The 19391-nt window shown below is 42.0% G+C and overlaps 1 protein-coding gene across 4 annotated transcripts in view; it reads left to right on the top strand.

The window, feature by feature from the left end:
* Positions 1–19391, top strand: part of FUT10 (fucosyltransferase 10) — a 115051-nt gene that overhangs the window by 72769 nt on the left and 22891 nt on the right. For 3 of the 4 annotated variants that reach the window (XM_025395317.1, XM_025395318.1, XM_025395320.1), the window contains exon 4: positions 17532–18367. In XM_025395317.1, the coding sequence (XP_025251102.1) occupies positions 17532–18367 (836 nt within the window). Of the gene's footprint in view, positions 1–17531; positions 18992–19391 lie in introns of those variants that run through there. The other variant, XM_025395321.1, reaches the window with a different exon arrangement.

The raw sequence follows: 19391 nt of genomic DNA, 5'->3' as shown, positions 1-19391 counted from the left end.
CTGAATTAGAAGGCATTGTTCTATCAGGGCCTCTCAGAAGATGTGTGCTAATCTCTCATTTATAGCTGAAATAATTCATTAGCTGGATGTTAGCTGAACATGTTCTCTTGTTGATGTTCAAATAAATATACCTACCAGCTTTCCTTTTGGGATAGATGAAATCTCTGGCATTTTACTGTGCCACATAATTTTCCATATAAATTTTGAAATATCATTCTCTTATAAGCAGGTAGGATTCCAAGGGCAGTATTTCCTAAGTATCATGAGGGATGATGTGATGGTTTTGAAGTTTGTGAACTTTTACATATTATACAAGGTTTGTGAGGACTTTTTATGCTTGACTTCAAAGAAATGCCTTTGTTCTTCTCGTTAATTTTTTGATTTTTAAAAATTACACAAAGAATGAATGAATGTATCATTATGTCAAAATTTAAACAATAAAGAAGTCTACCAGGGGCCAGGTGGTGGTGCATACCTGCAGTCCCATGTACTTTGGAGGCTGAGGCAGGAGGATCGTTTGAGCCCAGGAGTTCAAAACCAGCCTGGGCAACATGGTGAGACCCCCGTCTCTAAAAAAATTTAAAAATTAACCAGGCATGATAGTGCACCTGTGGTCCCAACTACTCTGGAGGCTGAGGCAGGAGGATTGCTTGAGCCTGGGAGGTCAAGGCTTCAGTGAGCCGTGATCACTCCAGCTGAGGCTGAAGTGAGACCCTGTTTCAAAAAATAAAAATGAAATATACCAGGTAAAAATGAAAATCAGTGATTACCATGTCAAGCCCTATCCCAGTCAGATTAAGAGCTATCCTTCCAGAATTTTTATGTACAACTGAATTCAGCCTGTAATTTTGTCTATTTTTTTCAATTGAATCATACCATAGATACATATTGCTTTTTCCAGTTAAGTAGATTTTAAAGACTTTTTTCATGTTAGAATATATCCGTTGACTTCATTATTTTTAAAGCTATGTTGATTCTGAAGTATGGCTATAACTAAAATTACTTAACCATTCCCCTGTCAGTGGTTTTTTAAGGCTACTTTTGTTTTTTGTTATGTTACTATGAACATATTTATCTGTCTCTGCTTATATGTGCTATTATTTCTCTAGTATCTAGAAATTTGACTTGCTGTGTCAATGGATAAATTAAATTAAAATTTTGTTACATACTACTAAATTGGTCTCTGAAAAGGCTATACCAGTTTTTCCTCCAAGTTTGAATTTTTTTGATGGGAAAAAGTGGAAACAAAGTAAACACACATAATTAAATTTTGTAGGCCCAAAACCACAAACTGGGAGTTTGCTCTGCTTTAAACAAAATTTTATTTATTGTTTACTTATACATTTGATTGGTAAAAAACTTCTCAGAAAAACTTAGGACACTTGGCTTATTGATTTATTTGCCAGTTTTAGTTTCATAGACTTCACATGAGCTCTGAATTAGAATGAATCTTAGTGTTTCCCCATAACTGACTGATAAGATGTTTCTATATAATAAACACTAATGAAAATGTGATCAGCTTAGAATAATCAAGAAATTACCTCCACCTAAAAGATCTTTCATACCAAAAGTCAGGTTAGAAGTTGAGTTCTTTAGTATTTCCTTAATATTTCATTTCCATTCTTACAACTCACTAATTCTTTCTCAAATCATTGACTAATTTTTTTTTTCGTAAAGAATAACTGAATGCCTAAGTGTTGCTAAGACTTCATTGTTTTTTAATGAGGTGGTAGTGCCACTTACTAGACTACCATCATAAGTAATTAAAACTGCCATACTTGTCAGAGTAAATGAGGCAGGAAAAAGTTCGTAAGACAATGTAGTTGTTTTCTCATCAATTTCCTTCACCCCTTTCTCTATTTTTTTTTTTTTTTGAGACGGAGTCTTGCTCTCTTGCCCAGGTTGGAGTGCAATGGTGTAATCTTGGCTCACTGCAACCTCCGCCTCCCAGGTTCACGCAATTCTCCTGTGTCACCCTCCCGAGTAGCTGGGATTACAGGCATGTGCCACCATGCTTGGCTAATTTTTGTATTTTTAGTAGAGACAGGGTTTTGTTATGTTGGCCAGGATGGTCTTGAACTCCTGACCTCAGGTGATCCGACTACCTTGGCCTCCCAAAGTGTTGGGATTACAGGTGTGAGTCACTGTGACTGGCCTCACTCATTTCTGCTTAATATAACCTTTTATGTTCTTAGAAATCTGTTGTCCTCATTAGGTGGAGATGCAAGTCGTAAAATCTAACACCTAGTAATGTGAACTGAAATTCCTGTTTGCTTGTGATGGGACTGATACAACTTTCAGATGGCACTTGTATGGAGGCTGTCCCGTATTTCAATGCTTTGACTTAATTTTAAGATTTAAGAAAATTCCTTATGGTTCCACATTTGTGCTCTATCCTCCTGACCAATGCTTGCTGTCAACGTACAATTTCTACTTTTACTTCTGATTTATTCTCTACCTTATAATGCCCAAATGAGCTAAGGCCTGACTTTTACAAAGTGAGACCTAAAAATACATTTATTTATTCTCTGAATATCTTTGAGTACCTACTAAATTGCAGGTACTGTGTTAAGTTTTATGGGCCAAGATGAACAAGACATGGATGCTAGTAGGGCTCCTGGTCTGGTGGGAAGCTAGACAGGTGCACACATAATTGCAGTTGAGTATGATAAACACTATAGTTCCGATCCATACAAAAAGCCATGAGATCACTGGATAGGGAGCAACATGAAGACTTGAGCAATTTGGAAAGTTCTTCCTGCAAAAGTATTCACTTTCCAGAGTCCTATTGGCAGTAGCAAATTATCATGTATAGAAAAAAGAGCAGGAACGGTCTCATCTACAACTCTGCTCCTTCTTTTTTGTTGTTGTGATGATACTTTAAATTTTATTTGTATAAATTTATGGGGTGCAAGTGTAATTTTGTTACATACAAGTCAGGGCTTTAGGTTTTCCATAGCCTTAATAACATACATTGTACCCATTAGGTAATTTCTCATATTTGATGTTATGTAATGGAATAGTTTTCTTTTCTTTTCTTTTCTTTTTTCTTAACACCAGTATGCAGACTTCCCAAACATAATGAGACCTGCCATTGTCATTTAAATGCATTAGGCTGCATCCATCAAGAACTTGACCCAAAGTGGCTTAGCAATAAAGGCATTTATTTATTAAATTAGTCAGAAGTCTGGGGCAGGCAGACCTGTTTTGCTCAGCAGTTCAACTTGTCACTGAAGACGTCCTTTTACTCTGCCATTTCTCCACTTGGTGGGAAAGCTGTGGTATGAAGGCTGTAGCAGCTGAAAGCTTTGTGAACTCACCTATCCAAACATATCCCACACTCCCAAACTTTGTATAATGAGACCCCTCTCTGAGAACCCTAATTTTCTTTCTCCTTCTTTCCTTCCTTCCTTCCTTCCTTCCTTCCTTCCTTCCTTCCTTCCTTCCTTCCTTCCTTCCTTCCTTCCTTCCTTCCTTCCTTCCTTCCTCCCTTTTTTTTTTTTGACACAGAGTCTTACTCTGTCACCCAGGCTGGAGTGCAGTGGTGTGATCTTGGCTCACTGCAGCCTCTGCCTCCCAGGTTTAAGTAATTCTTGTGCCTCAGCCTCCCAAGTAACTGGGATTACAGGCGTGCATCACCACGCCCGGGTAATTTTTATATTTTTAGTCAAGACGGGGTTTCGCCATGTTGGCCAGGCTGTTCTCGAACTCCTGACCTCGGGTGATCTGCATGCCTCGGCCTCCCAAAGTGCTGGGATTACAGGCATAAGCCACCGCGCCTGGCCTGAGAAGCTTCATTTTCTTACCCATGTTGTGCTCCTGTGCCTGTCTGCTATGCTGAGCTGCAGATGTGTCCTACTGCAGCTTTGCAGGACGGAGATAGGTTGAGACATGCAGCAAGAAGCCTTGCCTGTCAGGCTGCCCTTGGCATGACTAGAGTGTATGTGGGGATTTTCACCTCTTATTTTGGGTCCATTCCGTTCCTTCTTTGAACAACAGTCTTTACAGGATAGGGTGTTTTGGACGGATTTCATCTTACTTTAGATATAAATAATACAAAATTAACCCACTATAAACTTATTTTTTATTAAAAAATTTTTTTTAAAGACAGGCTTTCACTCTCCCATGCAGGCTGGAGTGCAGTGATATAGTCATAGCTCACTGCAGCCTTGAACTCTTGGGCTCAGGCCATCATCCCACCTCACACTCTCTCCCTAGTAGCTGGGACTACAGGCATGCACTGCCACACCTGGCTAACTTCAAATTTTTTTTTTGTAGAGACAGGGTCTCACTCTGTTGCCCAGGCTGGTCTTGAACTTCTGGCCTCAAATGATTCTCCTGCCTCAGCCTCCCAAAGTACTGGGATTACAGGTGTGAGCCATTACAACCAGCCAATAACTTCTTTTTCTCAAGACATATCAGTAGTGACTTCATTACTAATCAGTAATGAGTGACTTCACTACTGATCAGTAGTGAGCTGAAATCAGTATTTTCTTTTCTTTTCTTTTTTCTTTTGAGACAGAGTCTCACTCTGTTGCCCAGGCTGGAGTGCAGTGGCATGATCTCGGCTCACTGCAAGCTCTGCCTCCCAGGTTCATGCCATTCTCCTGCCTCAGCCTCCCAAGTAGCTGGGACTACAGGCGCCTGCCACCACGCCTGGCTAATTTTTTGTATTTTTAGTAGACACGGGGTTTCACTGTGTTAGCCAGGACGGTCTCTATCTCCTGACCTCATGATCTGCCTGCCTCGGCCTCCCAAAGTGCTGGAATTACAGGCGTGAGCCACTGCGCCCAGCTGAAATCACTGTTTTCTTACTCAGTCCTATACACACACAGTCCACACACTGTCTCTCATACACACGCGCGCACACACACACACACACACACGCCATACAAACATGCAGACATATGGGAAAAAACCCTGATGTTGAGCCTTTCTTTTCTTTGGGAATATGGGTGATGATTCTTCTCCTCTTTTTTCCTCTTTCTTTCTACCCCCTTTCCTTCTTTTATGTATTTAAGCTCAATAGAATTTCTCATTATTGAGTAGATATTATTAGTGGAAATTTGATGAAAACAATTTTTTTTTTTTGAGACAGGGTTTCACTCTGTCACCCGGCCTGGAGTGCAGTGGTGCGATACCGGCTCACTGTAACCTCTGCCTCCTGGGCTTAAGTGATTCTTCTACCACAGCCTCCTGAGTAGCTGCAACAATAGATACACACCACTGCACCTGGCTGATTTAAAAAAAATATATTTATAGAGACAGGTCTCCCTGTGTTACCCAGGCTGGTCTCAAAGTCCTGGGCTTAAGTGACCTTCTTGCCTTAACCTCCCAAAATGCTAGGATTATAGGCATGAGTCACTGCGTCTGGCCAACAATTTAAATAAAAAAAAATTATTGGAAAATATTTATGTCCTTTGCTTTATGCTTTTACTGTCTCATTCTTTTTTGACTACCATAGGAGAATTGCATCTTACTTGTTTACAGTGTTAGACCTGGGCATATAAAATACAATGTATACATTGTATTACTAGGGATTCTTAATGTGGACCAAAAATCCCAGACAAAGTTTTTTGCTGTTTCAGTGATGAGACCTGTATATCAGAAAATCAAGGTAGGAGTATCCTAGATATGGTTAACTTTGGAGGACAGTGCTTTATTCTGTGCTGTTTCCCTCTTGGGTAGAGAGAGACTCTAAGATGATTAAATGGAGTGGAACACTGCAGGTTTTGAGAATAAAGAGTTTATTTTTCCAGGTCATAGCTTCTAACTGATGTCAAATGTATCCCAAAGGCTAAGTGGTGTAAAATGATTTGGCAGTTTCCATATCTACCTGGTAGATAGACTTGCTTTCAAAAAAAACACTTGGTTGGTATCTTGATCGTTAGTTTCAGAGGATAAACCTCTGATTTAATTAATTTGGAGATTGATTGCTGTGTTCAGTGTTGACTTCTGTAAAATGTCCCTCCAGCTAAGGGTCTGGGGCAGACACCTGGACAATGTGCACTGAAATTCTAGCTGCTTTTGAAGATATCAGCAATTATTGACTGTCTTAGGATATAATGCACCTAACTTAGAAAAATAGCTGCTTCTTAACCCACTTTTCTTTTCTTTTTTCTTTTTTTTTGGAGACAGGATCTCGCTCTGTCGCCCAGGCTGGAGTGCGGTGGTATGATCTCGGCTCACTGAACCTCTGCCTCTTGGGTTCAAGCGATTCTTGTGTCTCAGCCTCTTAGTAGCTGGGACTACAGAGGTGTGTCACCACATCCAGCTTATTTTTGTATTTTTAGTAGAGACAGGGTTTTTGCCATGTTGGCCAGGCTGGTCTCGAACTCCTGACCTCAAGTGATTCACCCACCTCAGCCTCCCAAAGAGCGGGGATTACAGGTGAGCCACCACGCCCGGCCTCAACCCACTTTTCATAATTTGCATTTTGCACCACAAAGTGGAATAATTGGGAGAATATTGGACTGACTGCATATACACAATGGAATAATACCATGTGATCATTCTTGAAAATAGGGTAGCTTTATGTGTACCAATAATGAAGTATTTCCATGGTAGTTACATGGATAATACCAGGTTTCTAATAGTGTATATGTTTTCATGTATGTGAAAAGATTTTCCTTAATTATAAAAATATTTATTTTCTTTTTACATTTGAATATCTCTGAAATCAACATGTATTTTGCAACTGATAGCCCCCTGCCTGTCTTTGTCAGCTGGGCAGCAGCAGTGATATAGTATGAATGCCTGCATGGACATGAACTGGGTTGCTTTTCCACCTGGAATGATGGGGCAACTACAGCCCTTTGATGCTTCCATGAACATACCATTTAATGACCATTTGACAAAAGAATATGAGTCTAGGCCAGGCGCAGTGGCTCATGCCTGTAATCCCAGCACTTTGGGAGGCTGAGGTGGGCAGATCACTTGAGGTCAGGAGTTTGAGACCAGCCTGGCCAACAAAGTGAAATCCTGTCTCTACTAAAAATACAAAAATTAGCCAGGCGTGGTGGTGGGCACCTGTAATCCCAGATACTTGGGTGGCTGAGGCGGGAGAATCACTTGAACCCAGGAAGCAGAGGTTGCAGTGAGCCGAGATCGCGATACTGTACTCCAGCTTGGGCGACAAAGCGAGACTCCATCTCAAAAAAAAAAAAACCAAAAACAAAACCACAGAACAAAAAGAGTATGAGTCTAGTTGGTGTCTGAAAACTTTCTTTGACAACTTTTAGTAATGTTAAGAAAGCATCAACATTAAAACTTGGAGATGGGTGTCAGTAGCTTGGAGGCAAATCTCAGAGATGATAGTAGAGCGTTCTTTTAAGCAATGCTGTATTGCTTACGGTCTTGATGTTACCGAGCAAAATATTGTATAGAAATACACAGACATCAGAGATCAAAAAGTGATTCAAAAGAGTTAGACTCTGAAGAAGTTTTGATACTTAAACCAATTTGACTTATATTTTTTCTAAGTATTCACAAGAGTGATAAATAATAAAAATGTATATTTAAGTAAGTTTAAAAGAGCTCTTTCACTAACTATAAATACAAATTCTAGGTATAAGAAAGCATTATATCATAGTTTAATTGGATATACTTTCCCTCCCTCCCTTCCTTTCTTCCTTTATCCCACATTCCTTCCTTCATCCATCTATCTACTCCTGCATTTATTTTATATTTTATTTTATTTTTATTTAAGACAGAGTTTCACTTTGTCACCCAGGCTGGAGTGCAGTGGAACGATCTTGCCTCACTGCAACCTCTGCCTCCTGGGTTCAAGTGATTCTCATGCCTCAGCTTCCCGAGTAGCTGGGATTACAGGCGTGCACCACCACTCCCAGTGAAGTTTTTCTATTTTTAGTAGAGACAGGGTTTCACCATCTTGGCCAGGCTGGTCTTGAACTCCTGGCCTCAGGTGATCTGCCTGCCTCGGCCTCCCAATGTGCTGGGATTACAGGCATGATCCACCACACCTGGTCCCCCCACCCCCACCACCACCTTTTTTTCTTTTTTAATGAACTTAACAAAAGGAACTTTAACAAAGGGAAGGGACCTAGATGGCTGGGGTGTGGGGAAGAAGACTTACTTTTCCCATATAATCTTTTGTTCACTTCACTTTCATTTTTATCACAGCTATATATGCTCCACATTTCAATAGCGAATAGGTATCTTCTCAGATTACTGCTTTTAGGCTGGGTGCAGTGACTCAGGCCTGTAATCCCAGCATTTTGGGAGGCTGAGATGGGCAGATCACCTGATGTCAGGAGTTCAAGACCAGCCTGACGAACAAGGTGAAACCCCGTCTCTACAAAAAATACAAAAATTAACCAGGCATGGTGGTGCGTGCCTGTAGTCCCAGCTACTGGGGAGGCTGAGGTGAAAGGAGTTCTTGAACCCAGTAGGGGAAGTTGCAGTGAGCCGAGATTGTGCTGCTACATTCCAGCCTGGGTGATAGAGTGAGACTCCCCCTCTCAAAAAAAAAAAAGAACTACTACTTTCAATAGTTTTTTCTGACTCTTGGTTGTTATCATCAGATCTCTTAATAACATGATGATGTTAATATTTCATGATTTTTCGCTATTAAGCATTATCATTGACTCCCTGTCTTGGAAGATGAGGAATCACTCTTTTACCCTCTCGTGTTCAACACATACACACTCATCCTTCCTATATCCCCCGTCCACTTATAGTTGTAGTATCATGTTTGATGGATCAATATTCCCTCTTTACATTATTATGACTATGCAAATAATATTCATAGGTGAACCAGAGAGCACACGGATTACTTTTCTTGTCTGCCCTGAGTTAATAATTGGGTAATTGGGTCTTCATTTTCTTAATTGCTGGGTTTTCTATGTACTTATCAGTAATTCAACCCCAAACTCTTTGACCAGTCAGAAATAATTACTCCTTTCTCCCACCATGGCCATTTGCATTTTTGTTAGTCTAGATTGAATATCGGCTAATGGTTTAACATTTACATTCATAATCATAATATCCCTTGGGGCTTATTTTGTTCATCTTTGAAGTCCCAGAATTCTCAGCTCAATACTTTTCAAATAATAGGACTCAGTAAAACCTTACTTTTTAGAAATGTCTATGCTTCTCTGAGTTAGTAATGTCTTCTGTCTCCAGATATGTTGACTGCAATAGAAAGCACTTTAGGAGGTCGAGGTGGGAGGCATCACTTGAGCTCAGGAGGTTGAGAGCAGCCTGGGGAACATAGTGAGGATGCTGTCCCAATCAATCAATCAATCAATCAATCAATCAGTCAATCCAGTTTTAGTAACTAACCAACAAACCAGAGTGTGATACATCTGTATGTGGCCTTTAATAATTAAGAATTAAGAGGTAGCAATAAACCCTCTACAGAGTTATGTAGCCTCATCATGCAAGTTTCATGTCAGAGTTCTGCAGAACATTCTGGGACTCCGAACTGGCTTTGCCAGCCCCTTAAGGCCATCTCAGCCCCTGTTTCCCTGAGTGAAAAAGGGTGGTGCCTTAAACTGTTATTCCTCTTCTCTTTTCAGTGATAAGATCAGCTGTAGCATCAAGGAGTAGCGGCAGTGGTGACATGAGCTGGGCAGACAGTGGTGACAGCGATAGTGGCAGTGACAATAACCTGGGAGTGCTGGCTAGGGAGTTCTTGCCCGGTTAGCTCACTCCCATCAGTGGAACCTCAGAGACCCACGGACCTACACTCTGGACAGTTCTCTTCCCAAAACCTCTTCTCTTCCAAACACCTAATTCTCACTTTTTCTTATTATTGAAAGAAACTGAATTTTGTTTTGTGCTTGGATATTGACGTCGTCAGAATGCTTTACTTTACTTTAAGCTTATTCTAGGGACTTCTAATAGGGAAGTAGTACTACTCATAGTTATCTCAAACACTAGAAGTTGTCTGAGTTTTGTGAAACAAACAATTTAACCCAAAGCAGGAAATGAGAAAAAACTCAGGTCACTGCAAGTTTAGTTACAGCTGAGGTGATTAACAATGGTTGTAATTTATGAACTATTGCTATTCATACAATAGTCATATTTTGCCAATTATTTCATGAGCTTTAACGTCTTTTGGCCATAGTTTTTCCTTCAGATGGGTAAAAGGCTCTGTAGTAAAATCTTTTAGCAAAAAGAAAGTCTTTATCTCTGTTTAATTAAGTGTCAAGAACACAGTGAAGAGGATTTGTCATTTGTGATACAATTAGAATGTAGTCAAACAGTGTTACTGGAGGCCTTCACCCCAACCTAATTATTCTTTGTAGTTACCTGGGTCTCAGTATTCTGTATATTTTGATTCTTAGCCCAGAGAAGGAATTTATAGCACAGTACCTGAATGGGGAATGTGTTTTTGGTTTCAAGTATTTTGATGGTTTCTTTCTTAAAAGGAATCTCATCTGCTGATTTTATATTTTTCCTTCTTAAATACAAGGCTTGCATTTTTCTTTTACATTATCACCAGATGGATGAAGAGAAGGGAAAATAGAAGCCTAGGATGGTGGTAACAAGGGGATAGCACCAAGAAACATGGTATTTTTAGAAAAATCTAGGAGCAAGACAGCAAGAGAAAACTTGCAGCAGAACTTGGAATAATCAGTTGTGATCAGATGGAAGTTCCAAGCTTTTGAAATGGACCTCTGTATTAGTCATATTCTGATAGGAAAACAAATTATTCTAGGTATTTTAAACAGTGGAAATGTATTACAAGAATTGGTTACAAAGGGGCTGAAGGGCTGGTGGAGCAAAAGACAGGAAGGGAAGGTTATACAGAATGAATAACTGCAGGAAATCCCTGCTACGCTTGGACTGGAGAGGCACAGGAGAAGTAGCATTGCCCAGAGTGTGGGCCAGTGGGTCTCTGAGACTCTACTGTTGGGGGTGAGTTAACCGGGCAAGAATTCTCTAGCCAGCACTCCCAGGTTATTGTCACTGCTACTATCATTATCACCACTCTCTGCTTAGCTCATGTAACCACTGCTACTACTCCTTGATGCTACAGCTGATCTTATCACAGTCAGGAGTGCTAATGCTTGCTCTGCTACATGAGCATTGGAAGAGGTTCCTTCTGTCTTCCTTCTGAGACAGGATAGTTCCCACGACCCCCTTGCGGGCCTTGCAACAGGGGTGGCTTGTTTACTTGGCCACCATGCTCAAACCCCTTGCAGGAAGGAGAGCACGCAGGTGAGCGGGTGCAGGAGCTGGGGCAAGTGCTTTTGGGCACCAGCAGGAACAAACCGTGTACCAGCCCACAGCAGTGTCTAGGGATTGCCTGCGACCTCTGGAGCCCCAGAGGGCATGTGTTACAATCAGTGCTCTTTTAGCACTTGCCATCCATGGATGGCTAAGTGTTAAACAGCTCAGTGGAGAGTCAGTGTGACAGCCTCTTGCACCTAAGCCTAGTTCCTTGTCCAGTGCCCAAGAAGAATGAGGTCACACGGACTTGAAGGATGGTAAATGTGGAGGTTTTATTGAGTGGTGGAAGTGGCTCTTAGTGGGATGGGGAGCTGGAAAGGGGATGGAGTGGGAAGATAATCATCCCTGGCCAAACTCCTCTCTGACTGTCCCAGGCCAAACTCCTCTCCGACCGTCCCTGGCCAAACTCCTCTCTGACTATAATCTCTGATGTCCAGTTGTCTCATCTCCTCGATATTCATATGCTCCTTCTTATCTCTCCTTTTCTGCCACACCGCTCTGCTTCTCTGCCAGGGGAGCTTGGGGTTTTTATGGGTACAGGATAGGGGGTGGGGCAGGTCAAAAGGCAACATTCGGGCGGGAAAGCGGGGATGTAAATTTCTCATTTAGGGACAAGGGTTCAGGCTTGAGGGTAGAACCCTCGCCAGGGACCCTGCCCTCTTCTACCCAGTATTTCCCTGCCTCCTGTTTGTATCATTCCCACCTTCAGTCTTCCTACAGTGCTCCTACTCATAACACCTAATTGCAAGCCAGTTGTCCAAGGAACCCGAGGAGTAAAGTTTGCAGGGTTTCAGCCCCATACAATAAGGAGCATAGCATAGAAGGTTGGACATGGAGCTGAGCAACTGAGAAGCCAATGACTCATGCAGCTTCCTCTTAGCAAAAAGTACTAAGCTGACTCTGTGCTCTTTATGAACCCGGGTTTGGCTGACAGTACTGTAATCTTGGGCAAAAGACTATTGTACAATAGGGCTAGTGTTTTAAATCCCAAAGGCAGGTGTGTCAGGGGCATTGGTGTATCTGGAAGAAATTTTTCTCCACTGGAAAGGAGGTCTCTGCTTTAAATTCTGTGCTTTAGGGATGAGTTTATTTGAAGCATTGGCACATTGACCCATTATGCTGGAGATGCTTTTATTTTTAATTTTTAAGAACAAAACCTTTCATGTATATCATGTTTTGTTTCTTATAGGAATTTGGCATTGGTATATTTGAAATCATTCCAGAAAAAATATGAATGTGAAAAACAACTTTATCTGCTGGCTTACAGAGTTGGTTCAGCATGTGAAAGATTAAGGGGTTACTCAGATCTGGGGCAGTGTTGCTAAGTGGCAGGTCCTTATGTGATCTGGAGTCAGTCTGGACATTGTGGGTAAAGAGGGGCAAGACTTGGAACAGGATATGAGTGAACTTCCACTCTTACTCCAAAGAGGAAGAGGAAATGAGTGGTTCACTTGCGCGGGTCCTGAGTGGATGGATGGGAAGGCTTGAGGGATTAGGTGAGGGTCAGTTAGCAAGTAAGGGACAGTCCTTTCTTTCCCCTTTTTTACCTCATTCCAGGTCCCAAGAAGAATCACAACCTTTGGCAGAAAATGATGGTAATTTTTACTGTATTTTATTTGTATTTTTTCAAGACAAGATCTTGCTCTGTCACCCAGGCTGGAGTACAGTGGCATAATCATGGTGCACTGCAGCCTCAACCTTTTGGGCTCAAGCGGATCCTCCTACCTCAGCCTCCTGAATATCTGGGACTATAGGTGTGCACCATCACATCCAGCTAATTTTTAAAAAACATTTCTTGTGGACAGGGACTCACTGTGTTGCCCAGGTTGGCCTTGAACTCCTGGGCTCAAGCAATCCTTCTGCCTCAGTCTCCCAAAAGGACACAACAGTTTTATGGTAGAGATTATTTTTTAAAACAGATTACCTTTGGATGGCATTCTGCAGGAGCACTTGTCTTTTCCAAATTAAGGCAGGCTGGGCTTTCCACATCATTAGTGTGCTAAAGCTGGCTAACATTTCTGTGGGTGTAATTGCAAGTACTGAGAATGAGTTACTCATTCCATGGAATCAACATTGCAGCAGGGCCCGTCATCCCTCCGGTCCTTTCCTATTTGCTGGTCTGATATTCTTGTCCCCACCCGGGGTTTTCAGTATAGATGAGTGATTCACGCTTCGTTAGTAAAGTGAGGTTAATAATGTATGTTGCCTTCTGTTTTCACCAGTTTGTGTGGGAGTAATGAAAGAAGAGGCCATGCCCTTGCAGAAGGAGAGGGGCACATAAACACGTCCCGTAAAGTATGTCGCTCTCAGGCTCTTCTCTATTTCAGATCCAGTCTCCATAGTCAGCAATCTGGCACCCTTTGCCAGCATTCATTTTATTCCATTTGTATTCCAAGTTGCAGTTCCCTTTACAGTGCACATTAGTGCTAAAGATCTATTTAGCTGTTGTTTAAAGGAACGAATACATTTGTCAGAATTCAGTAAACACAAAATAACCCAGAGGAGTGAAAGTTTGAATCTGAAGTTGTTAAATTTAAGAGCAGTGAGCATGACTAGAAAACTAGTGAGCCAGTTGCACATACGTTAGTCACACTTTTATGGATATACCATAGGTTAATTGATTTTCATTTCTCTATAGACTCCAGTTCCAACTCTTGTTATAGTAGGCATTGCGCTGGAGTTGGGGAGAGCTAAATAACTCAGTTTTTTTCTGAGCCACATCCAATACCTTTTAGAAATTGGTCAATATTGACACTTACATTCTAGGCCATGATATCCCCAGTGAAGTAGTTTAGGTTGGTCATGGTTCTTTTTTTTGCTTCGTTTGGTTTTCAAGACAGAGTCTCGCTCTGTCGCCCAGGCTGGTGTGCAGTGGTGCAATCTCGGGTCGCTGCAACCTCTGCCTCCCAAGTTCAAGCGATTCTCCTTCCTCAGCTTCCTGAGCAGCTGGGATTACAGGCATGTGCCACCATACCCAGCTAATTTTTGAATTTTTAGTAGAAACAGGGTTTCACCATGTTGGCCAGGCCGGTCTTGAACTCCTGATCTCAGGTGATCCATCATCCTCAGCCCCCCAAAGTGCTGGGATTACAGGTGTGAGCTACCATGCCTGGCCAGCTTGGTCATGGTTCTAATTTCAGTATTCTTCAGCACTTACCTTCTGAAGCTCTAGGCTTAGGAGAGAAGCTTGCAGGGCAAAATGACTTTTTTTGAGACAGAGTCTTGCTCTGTTGCCCAGGCTGAAGTACAGTGGCGTGATCTCGGCTCACTGTAACCTCTGCCTCCCCAGTTCATGCAATTCTTCTGCCTCAGCCTCCCGAGTAGATGGGATTACTACCACCATGTGCCACCATGCCTGGCTAAGTTTTGTATTTTTAGTAGAGATGGGATTTCACCATGTTGGCCAGGCTGGTCTTGAACTCCTGACCTCAAGTAATCTGCCTGCCTCCGCCTCCCAAAGTGCTGGAATCATAGGTGTGAGCCATTGTGCCTTGCCAAAATGACCTATTTTTAATCTTCTCCAGAGAAGTTTAGTTTGAAAGAATCTGACAATCTTACAGAAAACCTATATTAGCATGATTGCGCAGATGCACACGCATGTGTGGTTGTGTTTTCTGTGGATGTATCTCAGGGAAGTTACCAGGAAATGCTTTTTTAGATAGCAAACATGGGAAATATTTCTGGAACGCTAGGTCCTTTTAACTTTCCTGTCTATTAAGAAGCGTCTCCCACTATTAAAGGCAGCTGCACCTCTGCAGACTAAACATAATTCAGATGAATGCAGGAGACCTTCTCATTTTCATTTTTAAAATGGCCTGTTACTTCTTCATGCACGTGTGTGAATAGATTCCGCAGGCATTTTTGGCCACTATAGATTGTATGAAAGAGGGATTTTCTACCCTTCCTTCCCATATGGAGATTCTCATATCAGCAGAGCTATGAGTGAGCCTGTAAGCCTGCATCTCCTAGTTGTCATGAGTGACAGGTTTGGAGTCCTGTTCCTATTACCAATACAACCTGAGCGGACCTACATAGTGGCCACTAGAGTCTAGACACAACTGCCTTCAGCTCTTCCTCCTCTTTCTTGATGTAGACCAGCAGAGATGGGACTTGAGCCCTGTCCATTCTCTGAAGCACCCGAGGCAGGCTTTGTGTCTTTCTGCTTCCCAGCTCTGCATCTGGGATCTTCGCTGAGGTGCACCCATGCTGAGCCAGGTTAAGAATCTTCCATGTGCCACCTAGCAGGTAGCAGCAGTGACTGGTGTTTGGGTCACTCACTCAAAACTCCTGTGCCTAATCCCCCCAGTTGACTGTGGACCCACTTTTGTTTTAATCATATCCTCTTTAATCTCTCATCTCATACCTTGAATCCCTGCTTCTGATTCCTGTGGATCGGACTCTGGTACTTTCTCTCCCAGGTAATGGCCTTGATTCTCTGCTAGGCCTTAGGCGGCAACTTTGTGTTCTAACTCAATTTTATAGGTTCTGGTTCCTATCATTGGCCACTCGACCAGCTTAGACCCTTTTTGAGCAGCAACTGTTGTACTTCAATGCAGTCAGTTGCCTTTCTTCTCACATTCTCTTTCATATCCTCATGTTTCTCTATCTTAATGATTATTAACCTTTGCCAGCCATCCAACTCTATATGCCATTAGATTGCAAGTATATGGGTGAATATTCTTTTTGAAGCCTAAGGTCAAATATAGCAAATGCCAATAAACAAAGACAAACCCATTTTTACATGTTAGTACTTCATTGCCGATGATTGAGAATAAAAGTCTGTTATCAAAACAGAGGCACTTTCTTCAGCAATTTCTCTGTGCTTAGTATATATCCTGTGACATAATCTTATCTGATCTTTGTTTAAAAGCCTTTCTTGATTAATTGATTTCTCATTGACGTAGTGTTGGCACCGAAGAGTTTATCTATTTGTGGGAGTGTACACTAGCATTAAATAATTAATTTTTATGAGCTCTGCCAGAAAATGTGGATAAACTTTTGTTTTGGCGTAAATATATATTCGGTATTTTCTTTTCCGGTGGGTATTGGAAGATGGATTTTTTTCCCCATTTCCTTATATTTATTTTTTAAAAACTCAAGGGTCTACAAAATTATCTACATCAAGAATACTTCAGAAATTGTATATTACCTATTGTGTTATTGTCTTAGTTCTTCTTTCTCAGTTATTGAAGTAAGTTCTCCCTGATTGGATCTCTACCCATGCAGTCAGGAAACAATCGCTTACCACATCCATCACTTCTGTCTGCACATCATCATGTTTCAGAGGTTTTTCAGTTAATCCTGTGGATGCTACGGTCACTCATAATTGTAATCCTGTTAGGCCTTCTTTATTTCTTGATGCGCTTGTTAATTCCTGTCCATCCTGCAGTGGTCTGTAACATAGTACTATTATCAGCTCTTTCGTCTTTAAAAGCCTCTTGTCTACCATTTTGACTAAGATTGATTAACTGCACTTTGCTGAAATCGATCATTTTGGATTAAAAAAAGATATCCTCTATATTTCTTCTGGCTACTTTTGCACGGTTTCACTTTTTTTTTTTTTTGGCGATTACTCAACCTGCCGACCTGGTTGCTGTCCTTTTATGGCTTCTTTTCTCTTGCTCTTTTCTTTTTAAAGAACTATCTTTATCTCTTTATTTCTCCTGTTTTCTTGTAGGCAACACTTTCAGGAAGAAAAGCCCATCACAGGAGGCAGTGGAGTAAACTCTCCTTCAGAACCTGGCCAGACACGACTCCCGTTTCCTTTTTCATCAAATGAGAAATGATAGTCCCCCTCTTTGGTGATCCTCTACCTGAGTAGTTTCTGGGGTGAAAGCCTTGTGACTGACTGCCAGGCACTTTGCAGTGATACTGTAACATGCTTCGTGTGTGTGTGTGTGTATGTATATGTACATGTACACACACACACACACACACACACACACATATGTATTTTGAGAAGGAGTCTTGCCCTGTCACCCAGGCTGGAGTGCAGTGGCTCAATCTTTGCCTCTCAGGTTCAAGTGATTCTCATGCCTCAGCCTCCCAGGCAGCTGGGATTACAGGCAATGTGTCACCACACCCAGCTAATTTTTGTATTTTTAGTATTTTTACCATGTTAGCCAGGGCGATCTCGAACTCCTGATCTCAAGGGCTCCACCTGCCTTGGCCTCCCAAAGTGCTGGAATTACAGGCATGAGCCACACCGCACCTGGCCACATACTTCTTATTCATAGCCTCAGACTCCTCTGTATTCTAATCTTACCAGGTAGACCCAAACTTAGCAACATTCTTTTGGAAATACTAATTAATATCTCATTTTCTTCTCCTAGGTACTGACTTTAACATAGACAGCTTACCTCTGCCTCGGAAAGCCCATCATGACTGGGCTCTTTTTCACGAAGAGTCCCCAAAAAACAATTACAAGCTCTTTCATAAACCGGTGATCACCTTGTTCAACTACACTGCCACGTTCAGCAGGCATTCCCACTTGCCACTAACTACCCAATACTTGGAGAGCATTGAAGTCCTGAAGTCACTCCGATACCTAGTTCCTTTGCAGTCCAAAAACAAGCTTAGAAAAAGACTTGCTCCGCTGGTCTATGTACAGTCAGACTGTGACCCACCGTCAGACAGGGACAGCTATGTTCGCGAGCTCATGGCTTACATCGAGGTTGATTCCTATGGTGAATGTTTACGCAACAAAGACCTCCCTCAGCAGCTGAAAAATCCAGCCTCTATGGATGCCGATGGCTTTTATAGGATCATTGCACAGTATAAGTTTATCCTGGCTTTTGAGAATGCAGTTTGTGATGACTACATCACTGAGAAGTTCTGGAGGCCACTGAAACTGGGGGTGGTCCCTGTATATTACGGATCCCCCAGCATCACAGACTGGCTTCCAAGTAACAAAAGTGCTATTCTTGTATCAGAATTTTCTCACCCCAGGGAACTGGCAACTTACATCAGACGACTGGATTCTGATGACGGATTGTATGAGGCCTATGTAGAATGGAAGCTGAAGGGTGAGATCTCTAACCAGCGACTTCTGACAGCTCTCAGGGAACGGAAATGGGGAGTGCAAGACGTCAACCAGGACAATTACATCGATGCATTTGAGTGTATGGTGTGCACCAAGGTGTGGGATAATATCAGGCTTCAGGAAAAGGTAAGCAAATCAAAGGTGGGCATAGAGCCAGCAGGCTGGCCGTCTTGATGTTCTCTGCTCTCCTGCGTATCCTTCTGTTATTGCTACCTCATCAGTGTTCTTCATTCCTATCAGAGAGACCAGGCTCTGCAGGAAGGTTGAATATTCCATTACTACCTTTTGGGACTGTCGTGAAGTTTACAAGCCCCGGACAGGCCTTCATTCCTGAAAGCCTTCATTCTCCTTTATTGTTTTTTCTGGAGGACCCCGTGCTGCAGGTGCTGGGCAGTGACACAGAAAGCTGCAGAAAAGGGGGCGAAGTCCCAAACATAAAAAATTAAGAGTTCTTGCCAGGCATGGTGGCTCACACCTGTAATTGGAGCACTTTGGGAGGTTGAGGCGGGTGGATCACTTGAGCCCAGGAGTTCGAGACCAGCCTGGGCAACATGGCAAAACCCCATCTCTATTAAAAATACAAGAATTAGCCGGGTGTGGTGGCATGCACTTGTAATTCCAGCTACTCGAGAGGCTGAAGTGAGAGAATTGCTGGAATCCAGGACACACAGGTTGCAGTGAGCCGAGATCACACCACTGTACTACAGCCTGGGTGACAGAGCAAGACTCTGTCTCAAAAAAAAAAAAAAAAAAAAAGTTCTGCTTATGCACACAGTCAATCCTTTAGCCTCTCCATCAGTGCCGTGGCGAAGGAGTACGATAATTTCTGCCAGACCTCTCACACTGACGCTCTGCAGCCTCCACTTTCAAACTCATTTTCATTTCGCTTGCTGCTCTGATATTTACTCTTTCTCTTTCTGGCACACACATGCTTGTTAATATAGAGAGAAACTACTCAAATAAAGATGAGGATAATCCTTATAAAAACTTTCTTAAATTGTTACGAACTTCTTAGTAATGTCTTCAAATTTCTAGATTGTGCTTGGTGTTTGTTTGCTTACTTTATTTATTTATAATGGGAATGAACCTACTTTATGTGTAACTGAATTTGTTCAAAGGAAATTTGTTGAAAGAAAAAGAAAGATTACTT

This window comes from Theropithecus gelada, chromosome 8 (assembly GCF_003255815.1).
Source record: "Theropithecus gelada isolate Dixy chromosome 8, Tgel_1.0, whole genome shotgun sequence".
Taxonomy (NCBI): Eukaryota; Metazoa; Chordata; class Mammalia; order Primates; family Cercopithecidae; genus Theropithecus; species Theropithecus gelada.
The sequence above is the reverse complement of the archived record's forward strand: the minus strand, read 5'-3'. Positions and strand labels throughout refer to the sequence as shown.